General features: G+C 40.5%; 1 protein-coding gene across 2 annotated transcripts in view; it reads left to right on the top strand.

Moving 5' to 3' along the window:
- sugct (succinyl-CoA:glutarate-CoA transferase) overlaps positions 1 to 26,416 on the top strand; it is a 235,127-nt gene that overhangs the window by 48,252 nt on the left and 160,459 nt on the right. For both annotated transcript variants that reach the window (XM_079805985.1, XM_079805986.1), the window contains exon 9: positions 12,153 to 12,248. In XM_079805985.1, coding sequence (XP_079662111.1) covers positions 12,153 to 12,248 — 96 coding nt within the window. The remainder of the gene's footprint in view (positions 1 to 12,152; positions 12,249 to 26,416) is intronic.

Genomic DNA, 26,416 nt, shown 5'->3' with positions numbered 1-26,416 from the left:
GTTGTAGAGTTAATCTGAGCCGTGCATTAAGTGATCACGGATATTATGGGAGTGGCTTGATGCAGCGCAAGAGAGGATAATTTGATCTTGACCCATAAGAAACTTAAATATTGTCTCGTTACAAATCTGTTTCAAATTGAATTAAAAATTAAATTACAACATTGAAATAAAAATGTAAAGGGTGTACAAATACTGTATAAAATCGTGAATATAAATTATTGGTAATCATGTAAAAAAAAAAAAAAACATTTATCTATTATAACTTTTATGTTGGTTTGGTCGTCTGGCTGTTTCTTTATAAAGGTCCAGAAATTCGCGGGGGTTTTTTGTGTAATTTGTCAAGTTTTTTGCCAGGTGGCTTTTTTAATTATATGATGTCATTACGTTGCTGTCTTGACGCCAGCCAATCGCTGCATTGCTGATTGTGGTTTTGAGTATCGATGCATCTGCCCTCTTCAGGGAAAAAAAGAACGCGCAGTAATCTTAGATCATTTAATCCAGATATTTTAATCCAATCCGCAAATTTGTTTGAAGAACCAAATTAGCTAGAGATCAGTTATCACGATTAAAAGATCTGGGATCTGTTAAATCATCTTAGATGTATTAAGCGAGGTACGAAGAACGGGCCCCTGGTCCTCTCTCGCCCTTCACTGTCGTCGCTCCTCCTTTTATGCGTTCGAGCTTCTCCGTGAGACCGGTGCGGCTCTTTATCACTCACCACCGGCCTCGCCCCGTTCTCATGGGCCCTCGGCCTCGCTGCTTGCCACAATCTGTATCTGAATATTGTCACTTTTGATCATTTTAATGGGTCCTTGCTGCATTAAAAAAAAAAAAAAAAATCTTACTGACCCCAAACTTTTGAACGTTAGTGTATGTGGGAGAAAAAAAAAAGCCAGAATATCAGCTATTTTTGAATGGTGGTCAACAGGAAAAGATGCTTTTTAGCACCATAATTTAGTTAAGACTTACGCCAACAGAGGCTGATTAACTTGATCTCCTGATTTGACGTTAACTAAGCTATCAATATGATGCTATATGATAGGCATAACATTACAGTACGTAATAATATAATTGGGTAAAATAATACATTTAAATTCGATTTAACTTTTTATCTATACACAATACACATACACCGTAACAAATTATATGATCAATAAGTTTTGACAACATATGTTTTTACATTGCTTTAACCCATCAAAATAATTTGTTTAATAAGTTATTAAAGATTCTGTCAGTTTAATGTAATTTAATTTGAAATGACTTAACCCTCAGAGCCCGACGGCATCGCCCACGACGTCACACGGCACCTCCGATAAATATCTATATTATTTCATGAAACTTTTATCGATTTTCTTACCGTTTTTTCCAGCAGAAAGCTAACGAGCTAGCCATCACGGGGGTGTCTTTGGTGTCTTTGTAGCATTTACAGAAGGTTTTCTATCCAGCCTGGAACATGTGCATCTTTTTGGAGTTGTTCAGCAATAAATCAAAACGCTTACATCCAAGATATATCCACTTGATGTCCATAATTTATACATTTTCCGTCATTTTTGCCGCTAGCGCGATGCTAGCTGCCATTTTGGATGAGGGTTTGACCAATGACAGGCTGATCCGTCATCCACGTTGGTGTGCGTCATTACGCATGAACCACAGCTCTGTTATTGTGGAGAGAGAGAGACGCACGGCTAGTAGTGTTGAGGAGAGAGAGAGAGAGAGACGCGCTGCAGTTTTTAGTAGTTTTGTGGAGAAAGTTTGAGGAGAAAGTTTGAGAAGAAGTTCCTGATAGGAACTGTTTTGAGGCTTGGCACCAGTAAATATCCAAAATCCAAAGAGGCCAAAAGCGCCTGGACTTTTTTTGGAAAAATGTAAATAGTTTTTGTTCTGTATAAGTTATCATGTTTATTCCTGAGTTCCAGGACTCCAAAGACTTGAACAAACTGTTTTCCAGAGGAAATATGCTTAGCTTTTATTTATTTGTGTGTGTTTTCAATAAATATTTGAGTGATTCAGGTGACATCAATGCAACACAAATATACTGACAGTGCAACTTGTCTTGAAAAAAAAGAGGTGTGTCAATTGTCTGTGCACAACAGGGTTGATGTTTTACAAGCTTTTTTAGTAAATAACACCAGGCGGAAAATTAATTGTAAAAATACCCTTAGGTCTTAAAGGGTTAAATGTCTTAAGTTGATTGTACTTAAAAATTTAAGCCACTGTAAGTTTTACAGTGTAGGTATTGGATCATTTGTAATTGTCTTTTTTTTTTTTCTACTGAGCTTGTCACAAAGAATACATGCAATGCCACTTTAGATTCTGGCCAACAGAAGGTATTTTAAAAGGCCTTAAGTGTTGCCTTTGTAGGCAGCTGTGTTTTGGAACAGAGCCTTGGACTCTGTATAAACCTAGCAAATGAATAGAGGGTTCAGAATCAGGCATCTGAGTTAAATCTGTTGTCCTGCGCTGGCCTTGTGAAGAGCCGATCAAGCTGTATTTTAAGACGGTCATCTTGTCCCATTAGATTTCTGAAAAGATCATTCAGAAGATCCACACGCCCAACTCTCATTTTTGACATGATACCGCAAAACCTTTGTGCAGGGCTAACAAGTCTGATCGCTCGTCCCCTGAATGATACCAGCTTTAACGAAGGATGTGGTTTCCAGAAATGGTTCCTATAATCTGATTGTTTGTGATCGTCTGTTGTGGTTCAAGTACATTCTCTCTCTTTTATTTTTTTTTCTTACCCCTCATACGTTTTTAATTGCTTCCAATTTCAGGGGGAAGAAGTCCAGGCTCTGTTCAGTGACTGCTGGATTTTGTGTAGTATTTCTTTATGTACATCAGATTCAGAGTGGCTGGTAGGAATTTATCGGATGCATATGTCTTATCTGTGGGCTGAAGGGATGATGGGTCACGGTTGTGGCGGTAGACCCCTAACTGGCAGAAATAAGTAAGTTCCGCCTCTTTCCAAACATTCCTTACTGATCGTCTTGTGGTCGCAGTCATCTAACCCTTCAGCAAATTTATAGGTTCTTTGCAATAGCAAAAGCACTGAGGGCATTAGATAACCACACCACAGTTTCCTTTAATCCAGATGCAAACATGGGTATTTATGGGCAGCATTTTGTGTCCTGGGAAAACCTTAGGTTGTTTGGAAATCATTATTCCTGAACTCAATTATATAATGTATCTATGGCTGTGTCCTATATCATGAAGCACTTTTTGATTGTTGAAATTCCTGGACATAATACAGTAGGACTGGGTAGACAATATTGATTTCTCAATATGGATTCTTAAAGGAGGGGTCTAATGCTATTTCATGCATTCTGACTTATTTACACTGTTAAAGAGTTTGATTCTCATGCTAAACATAGCCAAAATTAAAAAGATTTTTTTTTTTTGTGTATTTTGTGTGCCAAATACACTCCCTCAGGATTCAAACAATTTTCGGAAAGTTTTTTTCAGAGTGTGGCCCAGAATGATGTCATAAACGGTGGAAATACTTGTATGGGCACTTCTCCTGAATGAGCAAAAGCAGGAGCGCGCACATCAATGAGCTTCGTTCGTGTTACGGGAGCCGTCGACGGTGCTGTCATTTTGTTTTTAGACCACGAAATCAACAATGTCACTAAAGAAGTGTGTTTCTGGTTGTGAGGGAATGTAAATAACCCAGCATTAAGGGAACAGTGGATGCAGTTTATTTTTCCGGAGTTCTGCAAGTGTGTGTGTGTTTGTTCCCGGTCATGAGTGGAAACCGCAGGCGGTGAGTGAAACTGCATCAAATGTGTGTGGTTCGTTGGCAATCGGCGCATAAGTGCATTTAATGTGAACTACATGATTTCGTCCTGGTCGTGGAACACTGGACCAACTCTATACCCTTTCCAGGGTGCTGGGGAGTTCATGGGAGTTTGCCCAACCAGTCCACATGTGTTTTGTGGATTTGCAGAAGGCATTCGACTGTGTTCCCCGTGGCACTCTGTGGAGGGTGCTCTGGGAGTATGGGGTCGGCGGCCCCCTGCTTAGGGCTGTTCGGTCCCTGTATGACCAGAGCAGGAGTCCGCATTGGTCCGCATTGCCGGCAGTAAGTCAGACTTGTTCCCGGTGCATGTTGGACTCCGGCAGGGCTGCCCTTTGTCACCGGTTCTGTTCATGATTTTTATGGACAGAATTTCTAGGCGCAGCCAAGGGCCGGAGAGTGTCCGGTTCGGGGACCACACGATTTCGTCACTGCTTTTTGCGGATTATGTTGTCGTGTTGGCTTCCTCGAGCCAGGACCTTCAGCGTGCACTGGGACGGTTTGCGGCCGAGTGTGAAGCGGCTGGGATGAGAATCAGTACCTCCAAGTCCGTGGCCATGGTTCTCAGTCGGAAAAGGGTGGCTTGCCCGCTTCAGGTGGGTGGAGAGTTCCTGCCTCAAGTGGAGGAGTTCAGGTATCTTGGGGTCTTGTTCACGAGTGATGGAAGGATGGAACGGGAGATTGACAGACGGATCGGTGCAGCTTCTGCAGTAATGCGGTCGATGTACCGGTCTGTCGTGGTAAAGAAGGAGCTGAGCTGCAAGGCAAAGCTCTCGATTTACCGGTCAATCTACGTTCCTACTCTCACCTATGGTCATGAGCTGTGGGTCATGACCGAAAGGACAAGATCCCGGATACAGGCGGCCGAAATGAGCTTTCTCCGTAGGGTGGCTGGGCGCTCCCTTAGAGATAGGGTGAGGAGCTCAGTCACTCGGGAGGAACTCGGAGTAGAGCCGCTGCTCCTCCACATCGAGAGGTGCCAGCTGAGGTGGCTCGGGCATCTATTTCGGATGCCTCGTGGACGCCTTCCCAGGGAGGTGTTCCAGGCACGTCCCACCGGGAGGAGGCCCCGGGGAAGACCTAGGACACGCTGGAGGGACTATGTCTCCCGGCTGGCCTGGGAATGCCTCGGGGTTCCCCCGGAAGAGCTGGAGGAAGTGGCTAGAGAGAGGGAAGTCTGGGCGTCTCTGCTTAGACTGTTGCCCCCGCGACCCGGCCCCGGATAAGCGGAAGATGATGGATGGATGGATACATGAATGTCTAGTGAAACAAAAGTTATCAAGGGATAATGCCGTGTGTGTGTACTCTCTTTAGCCCCGCCCACTGCACGCCTCAACGAATTTGCCTGTTTTCTTAAAAATCAGATCAGGGCATTTGTCTTTTATAAATATGATAAAACTAAAGACTCTTTGGAGATATGAAGGATGCAATACTACTCTATAGGGACTCAAGATTAACATGAGATTGGCAGAAACTGTGTGTGTTATGCCCCCTTTAAAGGGGTCATGAACTGCATTGTTTTATAATGTTTTCTGGAGTGCATTTATAATGTTAGTATGATTTTTACATCAAAAATTTTAATAATTTAGAAATAAAAGGCATTTTTCCGACCGTGATTTTAACCTCTGATTTGAATGCTGTTTGAAGGGGTGTGTCTGCTGTGAGAGTTCAGTGTAAACGCCCACTGCTGTGATTGGCTGCTGTGAGACTTCAGCGTAAACGGCCTCTACTGTGATTGGCTGCTGTGAGAGTTCAGTGTAAACGCCCACTGCTGTGATTGGCTGCTGCGAGACTTCAGTGTAAACGCCCACTGCTGTGATTGGCTGCTGTGAGACTTCAGCGTAAACGCCCACTGCTGTGCTTGGCTGCTGTGAGACTTCAGCGTAAACGCCCACTGCTGTGATTGGCTGCTGCGAGACTTCAGTGTAAACGGCCACTGCTGTGATTGGCTGTTTTTAAATAAGCACGTTCGTAGCATTAGGGTCCTTTGGAAGGTGGTGTTATTTTTAGTCCTGTGATCCTGTATCGCTCTTCTCTCCTTGTCATCTCACTAACACGCCAGTGGGCGGGGCCAAAGTCGCGATGATGAAGTTGGCGTTGATCTTGTTCTGCAGAGGCGGTCTTTCACTGATCTATGACTGGCACATTCCACAATTCATGACCCCTTTAAGGGCCAGATTTACTGAACGGCAAATTAGCGTGAGTGCAATAAAAAAAAACAAAAATTCAGATGGGAGTGGAAAGTTCTGCACATGATCTACTGACGACACGCAAATTAAAGAACACAGACTCAGCCGGATCATTTCCTTAATGACCAACACAATCTAACCGTTAGCGTTTGGTTTAAGAGCTTTTTTGGGCGGTAAAAAATGACGCAAACACCCATAAATTGAAGAGTGCAAACCTTAGTAAATCACCTTCCGTGATTCATTGAAATGAATCCTCTCATGAATTTTGCGCCTGAAAGGGAAACTTCTACAAATGCATATGCAATAATGTAAGGTCAGCCACAAAAATAATTCCGTCCACCCTTTTTCAGCACAAATTTTTCAATGCGCGTCTTTAGTAAATCCTGACAGTCGTTTTTAACACCAAAAGAGGGTTTTGCTGGCGCAAGCTGTGAGTAAACCTGACCTTAAAATCTCGTAAGTCTCTTCCTCTTTACTACTAGTTATAGCACAAAATAAACATGAATGGACATCAGAAGGTATGTTGAAAGATACAGTACAACTCACTGAAATGATTCATGTCTCATGTAATTGCTCAGTAAGTGTTTCAACTGTGGAAAGACGCCAATAAAACAACTTGTAAACAAATGAATCAAATCGCAAGCTTGTGAATCGAAATTGAATTGTGAAAGTGGTCAATACCTATCCCTATAGTACGTCTGCCAAGTTGCCACTGACCTTTGAGCGGTATTTTCCCTAAATAACCATGAACAACAACTTGCTTGTAGCAATTATACTTGGAAAGAGCTGCCCAACTTGTGGGTCTCTATCCTTTTCGCTCATCTCCTTTGGCCTTATTCTAACTAAGTACTGATTGCACACTTCAGAATCTCAGAAGATATTGTATGTCATATATTTCACATAATCTGTAGCAGGGAATTGAGCATATTCAGACTTTGCCTTCTGGAATGCATTTTTTTTTTGTACTTTGCATTTGCAACTGATAAAAAAAAAAAATCAACACCGCTTTGTGTTTTTGCAGACATAAATTCTGTCAATCGTAAAATAAACAGCTGTTTGTTGAAAAATCAAATTGGCAACATAAAGACAGACATGTGAAACAGAGACTTTAGAACTCATAGAAGTATTTTAATTAACAATAAATGACTGTACATATGAGAAAATGTTTTATATACAGTTTTTTTTAAATGACTATGTACTTTTTCATCTAATAAAACAGTGGGTAGAGTAAGGTAACAGAAGTAACGACAATTATGCTGGGTATGTCTTTGGTTTTTGTTTAGATTGAAACAGCTTGAAAAGTTTTTACGTTTTCTTAGATGTTGTGCCAAGAACAAGTTCCGAGCCGAGAAGAGACTGAGATGCGCTTTTAGTTCATGCTATTGTGTTTTAATTGGAAAATATCTGACTAAAAGAACATGTGTCTAGCAGATTTGGAGAACAGTGATATTCAGTGACCTTTTGCTACCCTGTAAATGTTTATCGGGTGTTAAATTAAAGATCTGTGGTTAGTACTGCACACGAGGTGCTATGTGTGTAACAAGATGCTACTTGGCTTTTTCGTATGATATTATACCAAATCATTCATGTTAGTTGTTGAATAGAGTGTGGACTCCTCTTGAGTTTGTAGGGCAGCAGCGGTCTGCTGGGAAATAACTTCAGTTCACTCCCTGTAAGGCAAGTCAGTTCACTGTGGCCTTGTTTCCAACGCCTTCAGGCAGCTCTTTCCAAGACATACAAGTACAGCTCTCCTTTACTTAAGTGAGAAAAGAAAGCTGTTCAAAAGTATGTCAAATTATGTCGATCACCAATAAATTGACAACAAATGGAATCATACATTTAGCTTCTTTAACTCAAATTATGCTAATCATAAAAGGCATTTATGCACATGCATATCAGGTGACACATTTATCAATGAAGCCATTAGGAGTGGGCCAGTGCTGCAGCAGAACCTGTTGTTATTGTTGTGTAAAACTAGTGAAATAAAGCCAAATACTAAGTGCTAAAATTACGAAACTTAAAATTTAAATAAAAAATAGTTGAATGGAAGTATTTAAAAAACAACAACTAATGACTAATAAAAATAACAAAGCACATAGATTTCTAAAAATTAAAAAATTTAATCTAAAAACAAATTATTAAAACATGAATACATTTTGATAAATAAATAAATGTTAATGTATTAATACATTCTATAATAGTGTATATATATATATACATAAAGTGCCAGTCAAAAGTTTGAAAACATAGTTTTTTTATGTTTTTGAATTTTCAGCATCATTACTTCAGTCTTCAGTGTCCATTTTTCAGAAATCATTCTAATATGCTGATTTGATGCTCAAGAAAAATGTCTTCTTATTATTAATGTTAAACACCGTTGTGCTGCTTAATATTTTTGTGGAAACTAGCAGTGTATCATGATTTAAAAAAAAAATCAGCTTTGCAATCTCAGTAATAAATTACATTTTAAAATATATTACAACAAAACAACTGTTGATTTAAATTTTTAAAGTTTTGTAATAATATCCCACAGTGTTACTGTTTTTTACTGTATTTTTGATCAAATAAATCCAGCCTTGGTGAGATTGAGACTACTTTCAAAAACAATAAAAGACTACTTTCAAAAACAAAAACATTGCGTAAGGAAGGAAGTGCGGAAGGAAGGAAGTGCGGAGGTGTGGAAGGAAGTGTGGAAGGATGTTCGGAAGGACGGAAGGAAGGAAGTGCTGCAGGAAGGAAGGAAGTGCGGAAGGAAGGAAGTGCGGAAGGAAGTGCTGAAGGAAGGAAGGAAGGTAGGTAGTGTGGAAGGGAGTGCGGAAGGAAGGAAGGAAGGAAGTGCTGAAGGAAGGAAGGAAGTGCTGAAGGAAGGAAGGGCGGAAGGAAGTGCTGAAGGAAGGGCTGAAGGAAGTGCTCAAGGAAGGAAGGAAGGAAGGAAGGAAGGTAGGTAGTGTGGAAGGGAGTGCGGAAGGAAGGAAGTGCTGAAGGAAGGAAGGAAGTGCTGAAGGAAGGAAGGGCGGAAGGAAGTGCTGAAGGAAGGGCTGAATGAAGTGCTCAAGGAAGGAAGTGTGGAAGGAAGGAAGGAAGGAAGTGCGGAAGGAAGGACGGAAGGAAGGACAGAAGGAAGGAAGTGCTGAAGGAAGGAAGGAAATGCAGAAGGAATTGCTGAAGGAAGGAAGTGCTGAAGGAAGGAAGTGCTGAAGGAAGGAAGGAAGTGCTGAAAGAAGTGCTGAAGGAAGGAAGGAAGGAAGTGCTGAAGGAAGGAAGTGCTGAAGGAAGGAAGGAAGTGCTGAAGGAAGGAAGTAAGTGCTGAAGGAAGGAAGGAAGTAAGTGCTGAAGGAAGGAAGGAAGGAATGAAGTGCGGAAGGAAGGACGGAAGGAAGGACGTGCTGAAGGAAGGAAGGAAATGCAGAAGGAAGGAAGGGCAGAAGGAAGGAAGGAAGTGCTGAAGGAAGGAAGGAAGGAAGTGCTTCAGGAAGGAAGTGCTGAAGGAAGGAAGGAAGTGCTTCAGGAAGGAAGTGCTGAAGGAAGGAAGGAAGTAAGTGCTGAAGGAAGGAAGGAAGGAAGGAAGTGCTGAAGGAAGGAAGGAAGGGTGGATAGCACTGTACCAGGGTGTTATCCAGCAGGGTGGTTCCCCGAGAACTAAATATTCCCCTAGGATCCTGTTCCCGGTTGCACCGCCAGTAAGAGCTCTGAAGTGATGTAAGCCTTGTTGTGACTTTTATTTTGAAGGTGTGGCAGACATTTATTTTGACGGCGATGGACACCAGTGATGCGCGGGTCAATGTATAATCAACCTTCACCCGACCAACGTTTTCAACTAACCCGCCCACAACTCGGACCGCAAAAAAAAAGAAGAAAATATTGTACCCGACCCGCTTCCTGACCCGCATTTTTTAAAAGCAATAAATGCTCATCGTAGCGTCATTGGGCCATTGAGAAAATGTTTCAGGCCCTGACGTGGTGCGCTCAGAGGTGCAGCGGCGAGAGCAGGCAGTTCTTGAGGTGGCCCATCATTTTCCATTTCAGCTGTCTAGATGCATCTTATTGATGAATGCGATGTTTATGTTTCGACCCTGCTTGAAGAATTCATCAGCAGGTCAACTGAGAGAATGCTGTATGATATATCCTAGTGTTATGTAATACAGGCTTGATTTATTCATTTATTTTGTTTCATTTTCTTAACAATTAAGATGCTGCATGTGTTTATCTAATCGAAGTGTGCGTCTCTCCCCCGACTTTACCAACAAAAATCCCGCCCCCTCTCAGAAAATGCATAAAACTGACTTTACTGAGCTATATGCATTTAAAAGGTAGCCTATTAAAATGGTACAATGGCATTGCTCAGTTCAACGTGTTGGGAAATCGGGCATTTTGTCCCGCGTCAGCATTTATTCAAAAGTTAATAACGCTCAACATTCAAAAGGTAAATAAGGATGTATTGACGACCTGACTGAACGCGACCCGAATATCATTAAAAATATTTTTCGATGACCTGTAACCGCGGGTGACCGCAGGCACCCGCTCATTTTGGATCAACCCGCACATCACTGCTGGACACCACACAGCGCTCCCATTCTCATTAGTCATCTTCATTCGTTTATGATCTTTTTAACAGTCCTGTCTAATACGTTATTGGATAGAACTGTTATACAAAGAAAGTAGATGGTATAGCATTTGCCTTGTGGTTAATGTCCAATGTCGCTAGCTGAGCAGAAATACATAATCATGTTTCGATTGGTCCCCTCAAAGTTGCATTGGATTTTCTCCTTAGCGTAAAGGTCCATATATCACTGTTTTTCATGTTTGTAGAGTTAGTTTGTGGAGTAAATATACAGGCTATAATCTGTGTGCACTCTGCGATTTTAAAAATGGCGGGTTCTGGTTTTTCGTGTTCGTTCGCTCGGTCAGCGTACACTTTTAGAAAACCAAAAGGCGTTCCTAGAACTAAAATCGTTCCTAAAACGGATACTTCCACCATTAGTTCTAGGAACTTGAAAAGGTTCCTCTGGTGCGAAAGCCCCTATATAGCTAATTCAATGGATGGGGATTATTTGGAGGCCATGATTGAAAAGGGCCAATAGAGGGAATGTGACACCAGGGTTTTCCCAGGAGGTCTCCCATCCAGGCACTGACCAGGCCCAACCCTGCTTCTGTGGGAAACCAGTCTTGGGCTACAGGGTGATAGGGCTGTGGCACTAAATATAATGATATATTCTCAATATGTACGTTGATTTCTCAAGAAAAAATTTGACCCTTAGTTTAAAACAAAAAGGAGTTTTTGATCTTATGAGATGCACATGATCCAAGTGGATTACACATGTATTCGTTTATACTGTCTCTAGTTCAGTTCAGGACCTAATTAATGAGCTTACTGCTAGATTTTTACAGTATATCTGTTTCATTAACATATCAAAACTGCCCCAAGCTAAACATTCACAGCATTGTATTACCTGATTTAAGATACGTGATTTAGTGTTGACCTAATAAATGATTTTTATATGCTTGCATATGGACAAAAATGAGATTGTTTCCTGCAGTTTAAACACCGACACCAGCGTTTTGGTAAACAAAAGCCTCAGTGTAAGACGTCATGGAAATAAACTTGCTGGAAAGTGATAAATGGGTTGCTCAAGGTGTACAGCAGGACAGGCTGCGGAAGGAGGCCTGGCCCGTCTGGAGCGGCACAACAATTGCGTCCAGACTGTTAAATCATCACCGACATGCTTTGATCTGACAAAATATTCCACCTCCCTTAACATTCTCAGCGTCCTCGCAGTACATCGTTGTACATCGCAAAATATTGTCTCAGCTGCGTTGCTTCTGATCTGATGTCACCTGGGCATCGTAAAAAAGCCAGTACCCTTTTTTTTTTTTTTTTAACACTTTATTCAAACGTTGCAACCAAGATGATTGTTGAATCTGAAATGTTATATGATTTTTGTTTAAATGTTTGTTTGGTTTTAGTCCATCTCTTGAAGTTTTTGTTGGTTAGTTTTCCAGAATAACAAACAGTGGATTCCAGGAACGTTTTACGCCACGGCCGCATGAACTGCTGTGTCAGCCGCGTAAGAGTTCGCTGAACTCACTAAACAGCGGGGCGTAATGAGCTTACTGACAGTTCTCAAGATTTAACACTTCATTTTCTTTTTTCTCCTTCTATGTGTCTACAGATTGCTTGTCTAACTCACATCGCTGCTAACTACCTCAACTCTGGTATGGAAGCCAGACGATGGGGAACTGCCCATGGGAGTATCGTCCCTTATCAGGTACCTATACCACTATGTCCAAACACTGCCATTCATAAGCTTAAATGCATTTATTTATTTAATGCTTTTGAGTGTCTTCGTTCTTTGCTGACTGTGATATCTCAATGGCAATGTTGAAAGATTAAAAATGGAGTAATTTCATTTTGAATTTATCCTATTATGCTTTTTTACCTTTTCAACTTTCTTTAGTGTGTAATGCTGCTGTTTGAACCATGGGTGTAAATTTCATCTAACAGTTGGGGTGGGGGGACAGTAAACAAAAAAAAATATTGAGCAATTTTTGAAGGGGACACAAATAAGGATGTGTGTGGCATTTTTCTGAAAATGATCTTATGTCCGTTTTTCGTTTCTCTGTCATTTTATCTGGCCAACAACACAAAGCACTAGTTGTTTAAATATATGAGTTATCTTAGGCCGCATTTACACTGCAGGTCTTGATGCACAATTCCGATTTGGTGATTACGACCCGCTTACATCATCTTTTAAAAGTGACCTGTATCCGATATTTGCATTTACACTATCTCTCTTTTTCCAGGGGGCGCTACTGTAAAAAAGAACGTGGGTACAAGTTCCGGTGAGGCGGCGGAAGTAGTATACCAATGGTATTTTGTGTGCTAGTTAGTTAGTGAAGAGGCTAAGTGTTTTTCGGATCATTGGCAAGGTTTCAAAATTATAATTTTATTTTTATTTTTATCAGATGGTGCCACAAGGGTTAAGTGAAGGTTACTGTGAAGCAACATGAATGACACACTAAACATTTCAGTTTAGTACATTTATTAGTTAATTAATAATATCACAATACAATTTTCGTGCCCTTAATTATCCTTACTTTACTGACCTTCCACAAAAGCTGCTGCATGACTACAACACTGTCCTGGCCCCGCAATACATGAACAACCCGCTGTCTGTACTTCACCTGTCACTGATGCTAGCACCCATGCCTTGTGATGGGATACGTGTAGGCTTTGCTCAAAGTCTGCTTTTAGATCGTTTCCGACAGATACTGATACGCTTCTGAGCTTTTCAAATTGCTCATCGCCTTACCATCACTGGCTACTGAATCTAGAAAACAGCTCAAAATGCTACCGTACGTGATACAAGGCCACTTCTTCACGTCATCCTCCCAACCAAAGTACTGTTGTTTCACCCTTTTGAAAGTTCATTGAGGTTGTGTTCCCACATTGTTAGCGAATTTGGATAGCTTGAATGACTGTCAACTGTTGAATGTCAGTCTGAGGAGAGCCCTTGTCATGTGATCGCAGTTTGTGTCCACCTGAGTTGACGTCATTCGCCTCCGTCCCTCTTTCAATGACGTACGACTCGCATTTACTGGGGGATATTTTAGGGATGCACCGAATCCAGATTTTTGGGGCTCGGCCGAATACCGAATCCACTGGTTAAGATTCGGCTGAATCCGAAACCGAATACCGAATCCTACTGCCATCCTCAGTCCATTATCACAGTAAACACATTAACAAAGTAAACAACGTCCACAGCAGTGTAGGGATGCTCATATTGACCGTTTACCCGTTAACCGAAAGTAAGAACTTTGATCAGTTAAACAGTTTGAATGTTTTCAACGCTTTTTTGTTTGTTTTTTTTGATGCATGGTTAAGAAATATGCTTTATAGTGTTATTTGTTCACTCACGGATCGCGTCGACATGTGCAACCACAAACCAGATATATCTCGCAAAATAAAGCAATGGAAAAGCTTACTGTGTGGGACCATTTCGACAGAAAAATACAGCAGTAGAACAAGCTCCTGACTGGTGGAAAGCAAATGAAACGCGCTTCCCAAGGCTGGACGCTCTAGCGAGGCGTTATCTCTGTATTACCGGGACATCAGTGCCATCTGAAGCCTTGTTTAAGGCTTTTAATAGTGTGGTTTTGGTCAAGTTTACTAAAGTAAACATTGTCGTGTATGTTCTTCTCACCGCTGTTTCCTGATGGTTTATAGAAAAATTAGGCTACCAAGAGTCGTCCTCTGTCGTTTCAAAGAACAGCACAACGGAGAGCGCAGAAGGCGCACGCTTGCTGTCAGCCGAGGCTCGTGCGCTGCGGAGACAGAAGGATTGAGAGGTTGTTTTCTGCCGCGGGTTTAACTGTCAACAGGCTGCACTCCAGACTAACCCACATCACTTAGACATGTTACTTAAAATAAAAAATAAAAAAACATACAAGGTGTGGATTGAGTAGCCTAGGCCTGCTATTTTTATTTGACAAAAAACAACAACAAAACATTCCGGTTCTTCAAAGCTTCAAACAGATTCAGTGTATTTTCGTTTTGTCATCTTAATTTGGTAATTATTTAAGTGAATAATATTTAGTGTAGCCCTATTCATTTTATTATTTTTTATTTATATTTTATCTGATCTATATACGGCTGTTTGCACGGTAAAATAAAATACATTTTGGCTGCTGTCTGTAGATTCCCTCATGCACAACTCGTATTCTTTCGGTTGTTTCATACGCAAATGTTTTAACGGCGGCTGTTGTTTAGGGTCCTTGCGACCATGAGACAAATCAGCATTGCAAATTGAACATGTAGCTCGACTTGAATCGCCTTCTTTTGACTGCCACGTTTTCTGTTCATGAGTTTCATTTTCACTTTCAACGGCGCTGTCATTACGTTCGACCAGTGCGCATAGTGCAAGCCTAGAGTTCGGTTCGGTGGAAAAAAATTCTGAGGTTCGGCAGAAACCGAACCCCGTCAAAAAGCCCAATATTCGGCCGAATCCGAACCTGAATCCTGGATTCGGTGCATCCCTATCTGATTTGACCCGCTTGCATGGCAGACGCAAATGCACGCATCCGAATCATATAGGATTTATTCCCACATATGAGTGAGGCCTGAATCCGACCTGAGGATATCGGAATTAATGTAGTTTTTTCCTGCTTACACGTTCACATGTCATATCCGATCTGTGCCACACGAGAGGGGAAAATCGGAATTGGGTCACTTGAACCATGCAGTGTAAATGGGGCCATAGTTTCACCATGCGGTAATATGATTATTAAATTATCTTGCTCCTTCCACATAGCATTGAGCAAAACCCCAATAGCGGGAGATCTACAAAATTAGCCTAATATCAGTTCACACATAGGCTTATCACCGTGTTAGTTGTAGAGGGTGACTTACAGCAAGTTACCAAACAGTAATCAATAAATTATCGGAAATGCATCGATATCATTATTTTTTGTTATTGCTATTTTTTTAATAACTCCGCATCATCTGTTTCAAAGATAAATAAAATCACTTCATGCAATGTTTTGTGAATAAAATAGACTTGACGAACTACTTCACACTACAAACTACTCCACAACTACTGAAGAACTTTGTTCTCTTCCACCGGACTTGTGTGTGGACCAAACCACTGTGAGGCAAGAGAGGGGGGAATCAAAATGTTATTACACTTACACAGTTATTTTAAGTATTTATCATAATACACAATGTGTTAATCCCGTCCGAATCTGCCATGTCTGTGTTTTTCTCACACATCCTCTGTATAGATTCCAGGCCAAATTGCCCAGCAAACTCAATGGTCCTCTGAGAAATCTAATCCTGTCCGAATGCGACTGTCTGTGATTGCCGATATTGTATAATTCAAACACTTCTCTTCATGTGTTTTTTGACCTACCTGAGCTACCGTTTGCGCACCAATCTTCTGAATGCTTTCATTTCATGTCAACATGGATGGTATTTGACGAAAAAAAATGATTATGAAATTAATAAATAGAGCCAAATCGCGGAAATGGCAAAGACTGCCCAGATTAATATCAGTGTCAGGTAGATGTCTCTGATCACTTATGTGTGTTTATTATAAACAGCCACTTCTATAAACTTGTATGAACTTGATTAAAATAGTAATAAATCAAAGTTATATCAATAAGAAATTGATTAAAAAGCAGCGGTCGGCTGTGCTCATTTACATTCTGTGAGTGAGATCCCATCCCTATAGGCGGGTTGAAAACATGCAGAACTAGCTCCTTCTACTGGCTGTAGTCTTTAGCCTCTGGCCAAAAAACCCTCCGATGACGCAAAATGACGATATTTGCATCATCGGAGGCTTTTTTTCAGACATTAAATACTTAAATATCTCGTCTCAGGGGGATATGAGGGGGGGGATCACTCACGATTACTCGAATATACTACCGGGTTTCTACTGATACAAAACTTAATGCTAATCGCTGAAGTAACCCTTTAACGATCTGAGCGCATGGTCTGAAGCGCACGGCGCAGGTGCACTTAGGGCGTGTCCGAATCCACTTTTGGTAGTTTAACGTTGGAAAAAAAGGTTGGTGTGCCAGGCACATGGTGTTTTTTGGTGTAATGTGCAATAATCCAATCAGTCTCATCTCCCATTCCCTTTAAAAGCCAGTTGCGCTCGCACAATGGCGGATTCGCTTTTTACATGGTGGAATTTGCAAGCGATAAGCCTGAGAGCTTCTGCAGAGAGGAATCCTGTTATTTTTAATGTTTAAAAATGTTTGTGTGCTGCTGCGCGTCCCTGTGTGTGTAATAAGCAGAGTGTACGTGCGCTGTGCACCCACCTATAGGCTCATATTACTAACACACCCTTTAAATAACACAAAAAATACTGCATTGTTTTCAGTTCCTGAAAATAGTAACGCGCCAACAATGCGCCTGAATACACCTGGTTTTCAGACCAGCCATGGGTGAACAGATGGGCACGATTTGCTATTTAAACAATTTGGCGCTGGATGTGAAAATGATAACTGCGTTAAGCTGAAACTAGCAAAAAACGCCTGGTGCATGATAGGGCCCGCAGTCCCTCTATAATAAACATGGAAATATTAGTCTATGTACCCAAATTGGTACATGAAATCACAGTTGTCGGGTGATAAGAATAGTACCTCAAATGTTGTTTGGAAAACGAGTCCCGTCGGAATAGGGCTAATGTGTGTTTCTTGAACATTCAAGCATGAAGAACTATTCGAGTAGAGCCCAAAAACAATATCAAGACTCTGTAAACGGGCATAATATGGCCTCTTTAATTTCATTTGAACTAAAAAAAAACAATCTTGATCACTTATTCTCTGACCCTTAGTGCTAATGTGTCATCATCATTTGTTTGCCCTCATGGGTCACCACAATACAGCATTTCTGCTAAATTACCGGTTTGCTATGCCTGTGTGGCTGTTCCAGTCTAGTCCAGTTATATTTGTTGCCACTCCTCTGGTGTGAGTAATGATGTTTTAGAAAGGACTGACCAGTGCATACAAACATTTGTTTGACCGCTGCATACATTTGACCAGTGCATACAAACATACAAACCTTTGTTTGTTTTTGATTTTGTTATTCATGGGGAGGATTTTTTATAGATAATTTGATTGGATTTTTGTCGGATGACTGCATCTCTGGAATTGATTGTGTTCATTCTGCCAGACGTCACCTCTTTATCCACTCTTGGAGGAAAACAGACTCACGTTATTTTACAGTGTTCATTTTACTGTTTATTTGCCCAATTGATTACGGCCTAATACAAACGAACTACATTTGGTTAATGTGTAATTCTTGTCTGGAGCTGCTTGTACTTGCATGTGGTGATTGTTGTTGTTAGTATTAGGCTCATTTGAGATGCCAAGCAGCTCAGCTTTAATGCATATGAGAGTCAGGAGATGAGTGAAAAATAAAGACCTGTCAAGTCAGGAAAAGTCCCACGTCTCGTAGTAGGCCAGCAATCTATGTAAGCAAAGAAAATATTATATTCATGTTCTCAGGGTCTGTGAAGTGGATTATTTTGAAATATTGCTGCTGGTACATGAGGATGAACAAGTAATCCAATTAGTTTTTTCCCGCCTTCTATTTTTAGTTTAATAAAAATATGATCACATATTCTCTATGAGATTATGCCGTCAGAGTGTTCACACATTAATCTCACACACATAAAAAAAATCTATAATAATATTAGGGTTAAACGACACATCAGTGACTCTCTGAATCTGAGCACTGCAGCCTCACTGAGAGAAACGTTGGTACATGTCAGATGTAGTATTTGTATATGTCAGAAGTATTTTATGATTTGGTGAATTGGTTGTGAATCCATCCAGTTTCGTTTGTATGCTGATGTACGATCTGCTAGGGCTTGAACGATTTGACCTAAAAGCAAAATCTCGAATAATTGAACATTTGACCTCGATTACAAATAATAAACGATTATTTTGCTCTTTTTTTTGTTTGTTTTTTTGCTTTCCTTTTTTTGCCCTCATAGTTCACTGCTACGGTTTGCACTGTAAATATGCTCAACTATTAAAGGTGGGATATTTTTTTCTAATGATAAAGTGCATTTCTTTGGTATTTAAAATACTTGATGGAAACCGCTCACTTTCAACAGTTATTGTCTATAGGTTTCTCAAGAAATTCTCAATGATGAAATGCATGACTAGAAAAAAATGTGCAGGTGCATTTGAAATGTTTTAACTCATCATCTTGTAATGAATGTCATTTGAGTTCTACTTTCTGAGTATGAATTATCATACGCAGTAAAAGACAACAACACTCAAGCACTGTAAAAGGTTTTGCCAAAAACTCAACTGACCTGGCTTTTCTCCTGTATGATTGTCTCCTCAGACCTTAGAACTGCACGAGCTTCTTTTGACCTCCTAACTGAACTCCTTCCCACAAATTGATCATAGATATTAAGTGCAAACAATAGAGACCACATTTTTTTCAAGCATGATACAGAGCTAAGAGATGGTAACATGAGATTTTATATTGGGAGATATTTGCGTGCCTCAGGGAGCCGCTTTCAAACAGCGGTAACGTTTGAATGCGCGCTCCCGTTTACTTTCACTTTCAATTTTGCGATCGTGCGTACTCCGTGAATATGGAGCGGTGGCACTGAACGCGCATTTTAAAATATAAGTCTGATGCTTCTGCAGCGCAACGAATCCTCTGTCACGGTCCAGTCCACTAACATGTAACACACACTCATAACACACGCTCAATGCGAGCTTCACTAACCCGTAACACACACTCATAACACTCGCTCAATGTCTTCTTGTCACGTGATCAGTGCTGCGCACTATGTACGACTCGAACAGCTCGTGTTGGATGAGCTGATGGAATTGAAGCGACTGTTATCCACCTGAATTCACTTGTTTTTATTTCTATAAAAAGCCAAACTAGAGTGGAGGCGTAATGTAAACGTTGCCGTGGCATATTCTATCCTAACTTCACCCTCACACTCCGTCATGACATATGACACGAGACAGCTTTTCACCTCATCACACTTTAGTCTCCAGGGTGAGATTGATCCAGAGTGAGATTCTTTTTATTTTTTGCTTTTTTAAGGGGTGATTGGCACAAATAGCGCTTCCGATCTTGATTCAGTATCAATTCATATGTATATAACCTACTGTACATAAAAGGAAAAATAAGTTTGCCTTAGCACTATTTTAAACGTTTCTTGGGTTAAATTATATCAGCTTGCATTCATTAATATTCACTTGTGTGTGCTTATATAAGTATCATAAAAAATATTAGGATTCAAGTTATTAACGTTTTAAAATTTCACATTTAAAGAAATCTAGTGTGTGATCATATCTAAATATGTTTTCAAATGCAAAACCTAAAAATAAGTAAGCAGTTATGATCTGCAATACTTTTTTGAGCAACTAACAGTTAGACTAGATACATGTATATTTATTAAAGAGCAGGCACCTAGTGGGTAATAGCATTACAAATGAAAATAATTTTTCTAGCCACAAAATTGCCTCTTTGAATTGGAATTCTCTATTTTAACTTTAATTAGGCTACTACACTAATTGTAATATAGGCTAAATAATAAAAAAAATATTAGAAGAAAAATATTTTAAGTGGTCATTAATTGACAATAATTATTGCACAAATAGTATTTAGTACCAAAAGATCTCCTCAAAATATTCAATAAATATAATTGAACAAAAATATAGAATATTTAATTAATTGAAAAATAGTTAAGGTGTATGGTCACATTTGACCATCAATGAGTATGAGTGTGAGCAATTAGTAAGGAATACCTTAACATTAAACATTAACATTAATGTTAACAATGTTGGATCTCCATCACTCTCCATAATAAAATGTATAGTGTGAAGCTGTTCTATCCGCAATGTATTGACACAGGGCTAGAAGTATTGAGTGCTCCATGAACCGTTTGGGTGACCGCACTTGCCACCGGGAGATGAGAGCATGTCGCAACTCTGCTCTGGCTTTAACTGTATGCCTCTTTAAGTGCGCCAAAGCGGTATTTATTGTTTGAATTTCATTTTAGAACTTAAAAAATATGTAAAAGCTTAGACTTTGTTTAATATCAAGCCTGCCAAAAGCAGGTTTGGCAATTTGGCGTGAGATTAAGTTGGGACCGTGAGACTAAGTCTGAAAGCGTGTGTATCACGCCAAATGCGCGAGAGTTGGCAACCCTGATCTCACGGGATCTCGTCACACCCCTAATATTTTCACAATATTACTATTTTTACTGTATTTGTATCAAATAAATGCAGCCTTGGTGAGCAGAAGAGACTTCTCAAAAACATCAAAGTTTTGAATGGTAGTTTTGAAGTATAGTTTAAAAATGTAGGAAGTGACTTGCGTCATTTGCGGTTTATTTGTTTGTTTTCTGGCGTGGTGTTCATTTCTGTGGCTCTGATTGGTGGATCCTCTTGTCAAGATTATGGGTAGTGTAGTTCTTCAAAGGGAGTTTGGCTATTTTATTTATTTATTTATTTTCTTTTTAATCACGCTGGCATATGGCATCTATACAGCACAGTCACTGCAATAAAACTACCACAACATTACCAAATCAAACGTGACCCTACAGGAATAAGCTTAACATCTCAAGTCTTGTGGTCGTAATATTAAAGAACAAAAATCAGTTGGTCACAACAGTTTACTTGTTGGTTAAGACCAAAGACGGCCCTTAAATGATTCTTCTGTTGTCATTCACAACAATTCATTTATTTTCACTTAAGTTTAATGAGCTAAAGCCTTTCATGTTCTGACAGCTCTCCCGGGATAAACATCGGACCACGTTTTCACGCCACTCGCACCCAGCAGACGTTCATATCGCATCATATAGCACGTATGAAACAGGAAGGCTGAAGACAGCTTCTGAATTAGTTGGCGGCTCTGGTCGGCAGATGTTCACAGTGTGACGTACAATGTCCTCCGTTTGATTTTTCTCACTTTTATTGACTAGGGGCAACCAGTGGAACGTCTTGAATGGCTAGGGTGTAGTTTCGTCCGCAGCAGGACACTAAGAACAGAAGTCTTTTCACAGAAAGTCCTTAAGGCACTATTGGCCAGCCACATGGACCTCCGCTCAGTGAAGAAACATTCATCCTCCAGCTATCATTCTGAGAGTTGAACTCGCTGTTTGACGGGTGTCATCTTATTTCTTCATTTTTCTAGCTGTCGCGCGGTCCGAAAGTTTGGTTAGACTCTCACCTCTATCATGGGCGAAAAACAGCACGAAAAAAGAAGCAAGGGGGAGCTTGCAAAGGTGTGTGGTGAAATGCAAGATTTACGGTGAACCAGGGTCTATCTTGTTTTAATTACCATGTCGGTTTCAAAAGAACTCCTAATCGCTCCCATATTTGTGTTGAAGTGCTGAATGTTCGGCCTGTTGGCTGAGCACTATAAAGTTGTAGAGTTGTGTAACACAGCCTCTACAAGTCTTCAGGTGCAGATGGATTTATTATACTGGGTGAATGTCAAGGAAGGACTGCACTGTTGTTTGCGAATGTAATGAGTAAAGATCACAATTCCAAGTACTTTGTACATTATCTTAAGTGTGGTTTAAGTACTTTTTTATCACAATACAGCATAATATAATATAGAAAATTGACGAATAGTCAATGTGTGTTGTATATATATACACATTCTGTATATACACTAGTCAAAAGTTTGGAACTGTTACTATTTGTAATGTTTTTGAAAGAAGTCTCTTATGCTCATCAAGGCAGCATTTATTTGATCAAAAACAGAAAAAACAGTAATATTGTGAAATATTATTCTGATTTATAATAATGGTTTTCTATTTTAATATACTTTAAAATTTAATTTATTCCTGTGATCAAAGCTGAATTTTCAGTATTTTCAATTTCACATGAAGACTGGAGTAATGGATAGGGGTGTAACGATACTCAAACCGAACCGAAAAACGTGATACACCACCCACTGTACGAACCCATGTCGAACCGAACGCGCCCCGCCCCAGCTCTCACTTCACCTTATGCCACAAAACAATTTTTTTCTTCCTTGATATTTGATTAAATAGTAATTAGTACACTTTTAACAACTAATAAGAGCTGTTTTTACTAAATATTATAATAATAATAATTTTATTTACTAAATATACACTAAATTTTGTTTTCCAAGTGCATGTCACGTGACTTGGGTGATCGCTCAAGCTTCATGGTGGAAGGACAAAGAGAGCAAGTTTCCCTATTTAGCCAGGTAGGATAAATGCTACCTTGGAGTCCCAGTGAGAGGGTGTTCTCAGCTGGTTTGGTCGCGAGACCGTTCTGAGCATATATATATATATATATATACTCACCTAAAGGATTATTAGGAACACCATACTAAAACTGTGTTTGACCCCCTTTCGCCTTCAGAACTGCCTTAATTCTACGTGGCATTGATTCAACAAAAAAGCATTCTGAAAAGCATTGCTTTGCAGGCATTGCAGGTGCTGAAAGCATTCTTTAGAAAAGTTGGCCCATATTGATAGGATAGCATCTTGCAGTTGATGGAGATTTGTGGGATGCACATCCAGGGCACGAAGCTCCCGTTCCACCACATCCCAAAGATGCTCTATTGGGTTGAGATCTGGTGACTGTGGGGGCCATTTTAGTACAGTGAACTCATTGTCATGTTCAAGAAACCAATTTGAAATGATTCTAGCTTTGTGACATGGTGCATTATCCTGCTGGAAGTAGCCATCAGAGGATGGGGACATGGTGGTTATAAAGGGATGGACATGGTCAGAAACAATGCTCAGGTAGGCCGTGGCATGTAAACGATGCCCAATTGGCACTAAGGGGCCTAAAGTGTGCCATGAAAACATCCCCCACACCATTACACCACCAACACCAGCCTGCACAGTGGTAACAAGGCATGATGGATCCATGTTCTCATTCTGTTTACGCCAAATTCTGACTACCATCTGAATGTCTCAACAGAAATCGAGACTCATCAGACCAGGCAACACATTTCTTTTTCTTTTCTTCAACTGTCCAATTTTGGTGAGCTTGTGCAAATTGTAGCCTCTTTTTCCTATTTGTAGTGGAGATGAGCGGTACCCGGTGGGGTCTTATGCTGTTGTAGCCCATCCTCCTCAAGCTTGTGGGTGTTGTGGCTTCACAAATGCTTTGCTGCATACCTCGGTTGTAACGAGTGGTTATTTCAGTCAAAGTTGCTCTTCTATCAGCTTGAATCAGTCGGCCCATTCTCCTCTGACCTCTAGCATCAACAAGGCATTTTCGCCCACAGGACTGCCGCATACTGGATGTTTTTCCCTTTTCACACCATTCTTTGTAAACCCTAGAAATGGTTGTGTGTGAAAATCCCAGTTACTGAGCAGATTGTGAAATACTCAGACCGGCCCGTCTGGCACCAACAACCATGCCACGCTCAAAATTGCTTAAATCACCTTTCTTTCCCATTCTGACATTCAGTTTGGAGTTCAGGAGATTGTCTTGACCAGGACCACACCCCTAAATGCATTGAAGCAACTGCCATGTGATTGGTTGATTAGATAATTGCATTAATGAGAAATTGAACAGGTGTTCCTAATAATCCTTTAGGTGAGTGTGTGTGTGTATATATATATATACACACACACATATATATATATATATATATATGCGCATAACTATGGTTCCTGCGTGGGTCGTGGAGTGCCTGAGAAAAACGTCCCGATTCAGTATTTGCGGTCAGATGATATGTTGTAAGGCTATATGTCAGTCAGTGTCATTTTCGTAGCTTGTTACGAAGTAAAAATTCACACTCACCTCAGAAAGCTGAACTTTCCTGTCCTGTCAGCCGTTATTCTGTGCTCGTAGCGCAGGGGTTTTCAAACTTTATGATGCCAAGGACCCCCAAATATGATGAACCTTTATGAGGGACCCCCTTCCTAAAATCCATCTATTTTTATGTAAGAAAAAAACATTTAAACGGTTAGATAAATAGTAAGTATGACATTATAAATACAACATATTTTTTCTCAACTTAAATTGGCTATACTTAATGTTGGATTTTATAAACTTGAAGAAAAACATTTTCAATTAAAAATGATTTGTATAAGCAACTTTCACAATAAATGTATGCAAGCAGCTTACGTACTGCGTTAAGAATACTGCCTTACAACGAGATAAAGGGAACAGCAAAAATCCCCCAAAAATATTGTGTAGTCCTGGAGGGACTGTTTTATGGCATTCATTTTGAGAATGACCCACACATATCTCCATATCAGTATAAAGGCATATAGTTCAGTCAGGTCCACTTAAGTCAAAAACACCATAGACAAACTTTTAGTTGGCATATTTTGCAAAGCATTTACATTTGGCGATATGGCTCTGTTCTAAATTCCCCATCCTTTTCATGAGCTCCATGAAAAGCCAAGACAGGGAACAGCAGCAGATTCTGGGGACAACCTCCCATTTTTAAACTGGGATGGCAGCGAAACCCCCCATTTAGAAAAGAATATGCATCAATGACAACAGAATGACATTGATTAAGTTAAACACAGTTTAAGGAGGAGCTGGGTTACAAAGCAGCGAGCAGCAGAAGCAGCTAAGCAGGCAGATAGAACTGAAGCTACGCTTAAGTAAGGCGCCCTGTTTGAGAGAAGCCAATTGAGTGCATAGGAATCGGATCAGCTGATATGGGGTTGGAATTTGTGTGCGAGCTTGACTACGTGGCCTGCCTGATCTAATCCAGAATGCTTGATTAAAACCTCAGCCAATTGATGCAATTGTACCTCCACATCATTGTGCTCTCACACTGATTTGCCCTGTTTAGTAAATCTAGCCCTAGAGGTGGGTGACCTCTAGGGTTAGATTTACTAAACCGGGCAAATCAGCGTGAGAGCGCAATTCCATAAAAGCCCAGATGGGAGTGGAAAGTTCTGTGTGGGATCTACTGACGACACGCAAATTAATGAACGCAGATCCAGCCGGATCATAATGACCAACCCAATCTACCAGTTAGCATCTGACCTTTGACCTACAAGCGTAAACCTTAGTAAATCACCTTGCGTGATTCATTTAAACACTCTCCTCCCATAACTTCTACAAATGCATATGCAATAAGGTCAGTCGCAAAAATAACCCTGTCCAGCGCTAATTTATCATTTATCACCCATCTTTAGTAAATCCTGACGGTAGTTTTTTAACGCCAAAAGAGGGTTTGCGCTGGTGCGAGCTCTTAGTAAATCTGACCCCTAGTGTCTAGTGTGTTCTGAGGGGTTGTGTATGTTGCCATGGGCTTGCTGGGATGTTTGCTTACTGGTGTGTTTGCTTACAGGCCCGTGTCAAAAGAGCTCACATCTGTGGTTTGGTTTTTGCCCATTAAAATTCGAGCCACACGGTTTGAGGTATCATTCATGTCCATGAAACAAACAGCGTGGGACGAGTAATGTGCCAACTTTTTATACTTAGTGTTACGGGTCAGTTCAGATCTGTCACCCTACATATCACACTAGTAACACTGAGGCTCCCCAATAGATCTGAAGCCACGCCGCTGCCTTTCTGTGGCATCTGTTTCATTCAGGATATTGAGTTTCACCCCAGAAAACATGGTACCTCAGTGTCTAGGCTTCATGCCAATTCTCATTAGTACCTCAAGAGCACTATCAGGCAGAAACGCTTATTAAGTGCAGATTTGTTTCTGTGCAGGCTCATCTGGTGACACAAGTCCTCACTGACCTGTGTGCGCTGGACTCACGTTACCTCACGTGACTTATCAACTCGCTCTAAGGGTAAATGAAAGTATGTTGTGAGGTCAAAGCGAGTCCCGTCTGGAGATACTGTGAGGTTAATGTGCACAGAGGGAATAAAGTTGGTGCATTGAAATCTGCTTATGTGCACAGTTGGTTTGTATACTGCAATCTAGCGTCACTGGATTAAGACAGATTACAGTAGTTTCATGCTGATAAACATTATA

Source organism: Gobio gobio (assembly GCF_949357685.1).
Source record: "Gobio gobio genome assembly, chromosome: 23".
NCBI lineage: Eukaryota > Metazoa > Chordata > Actinopteri > Cypriniformes > Gobionidae > Gobio > Gobio gobio.
This window is presented reverse-complemented; position numbering and strand designations above follow the sequence as displayed.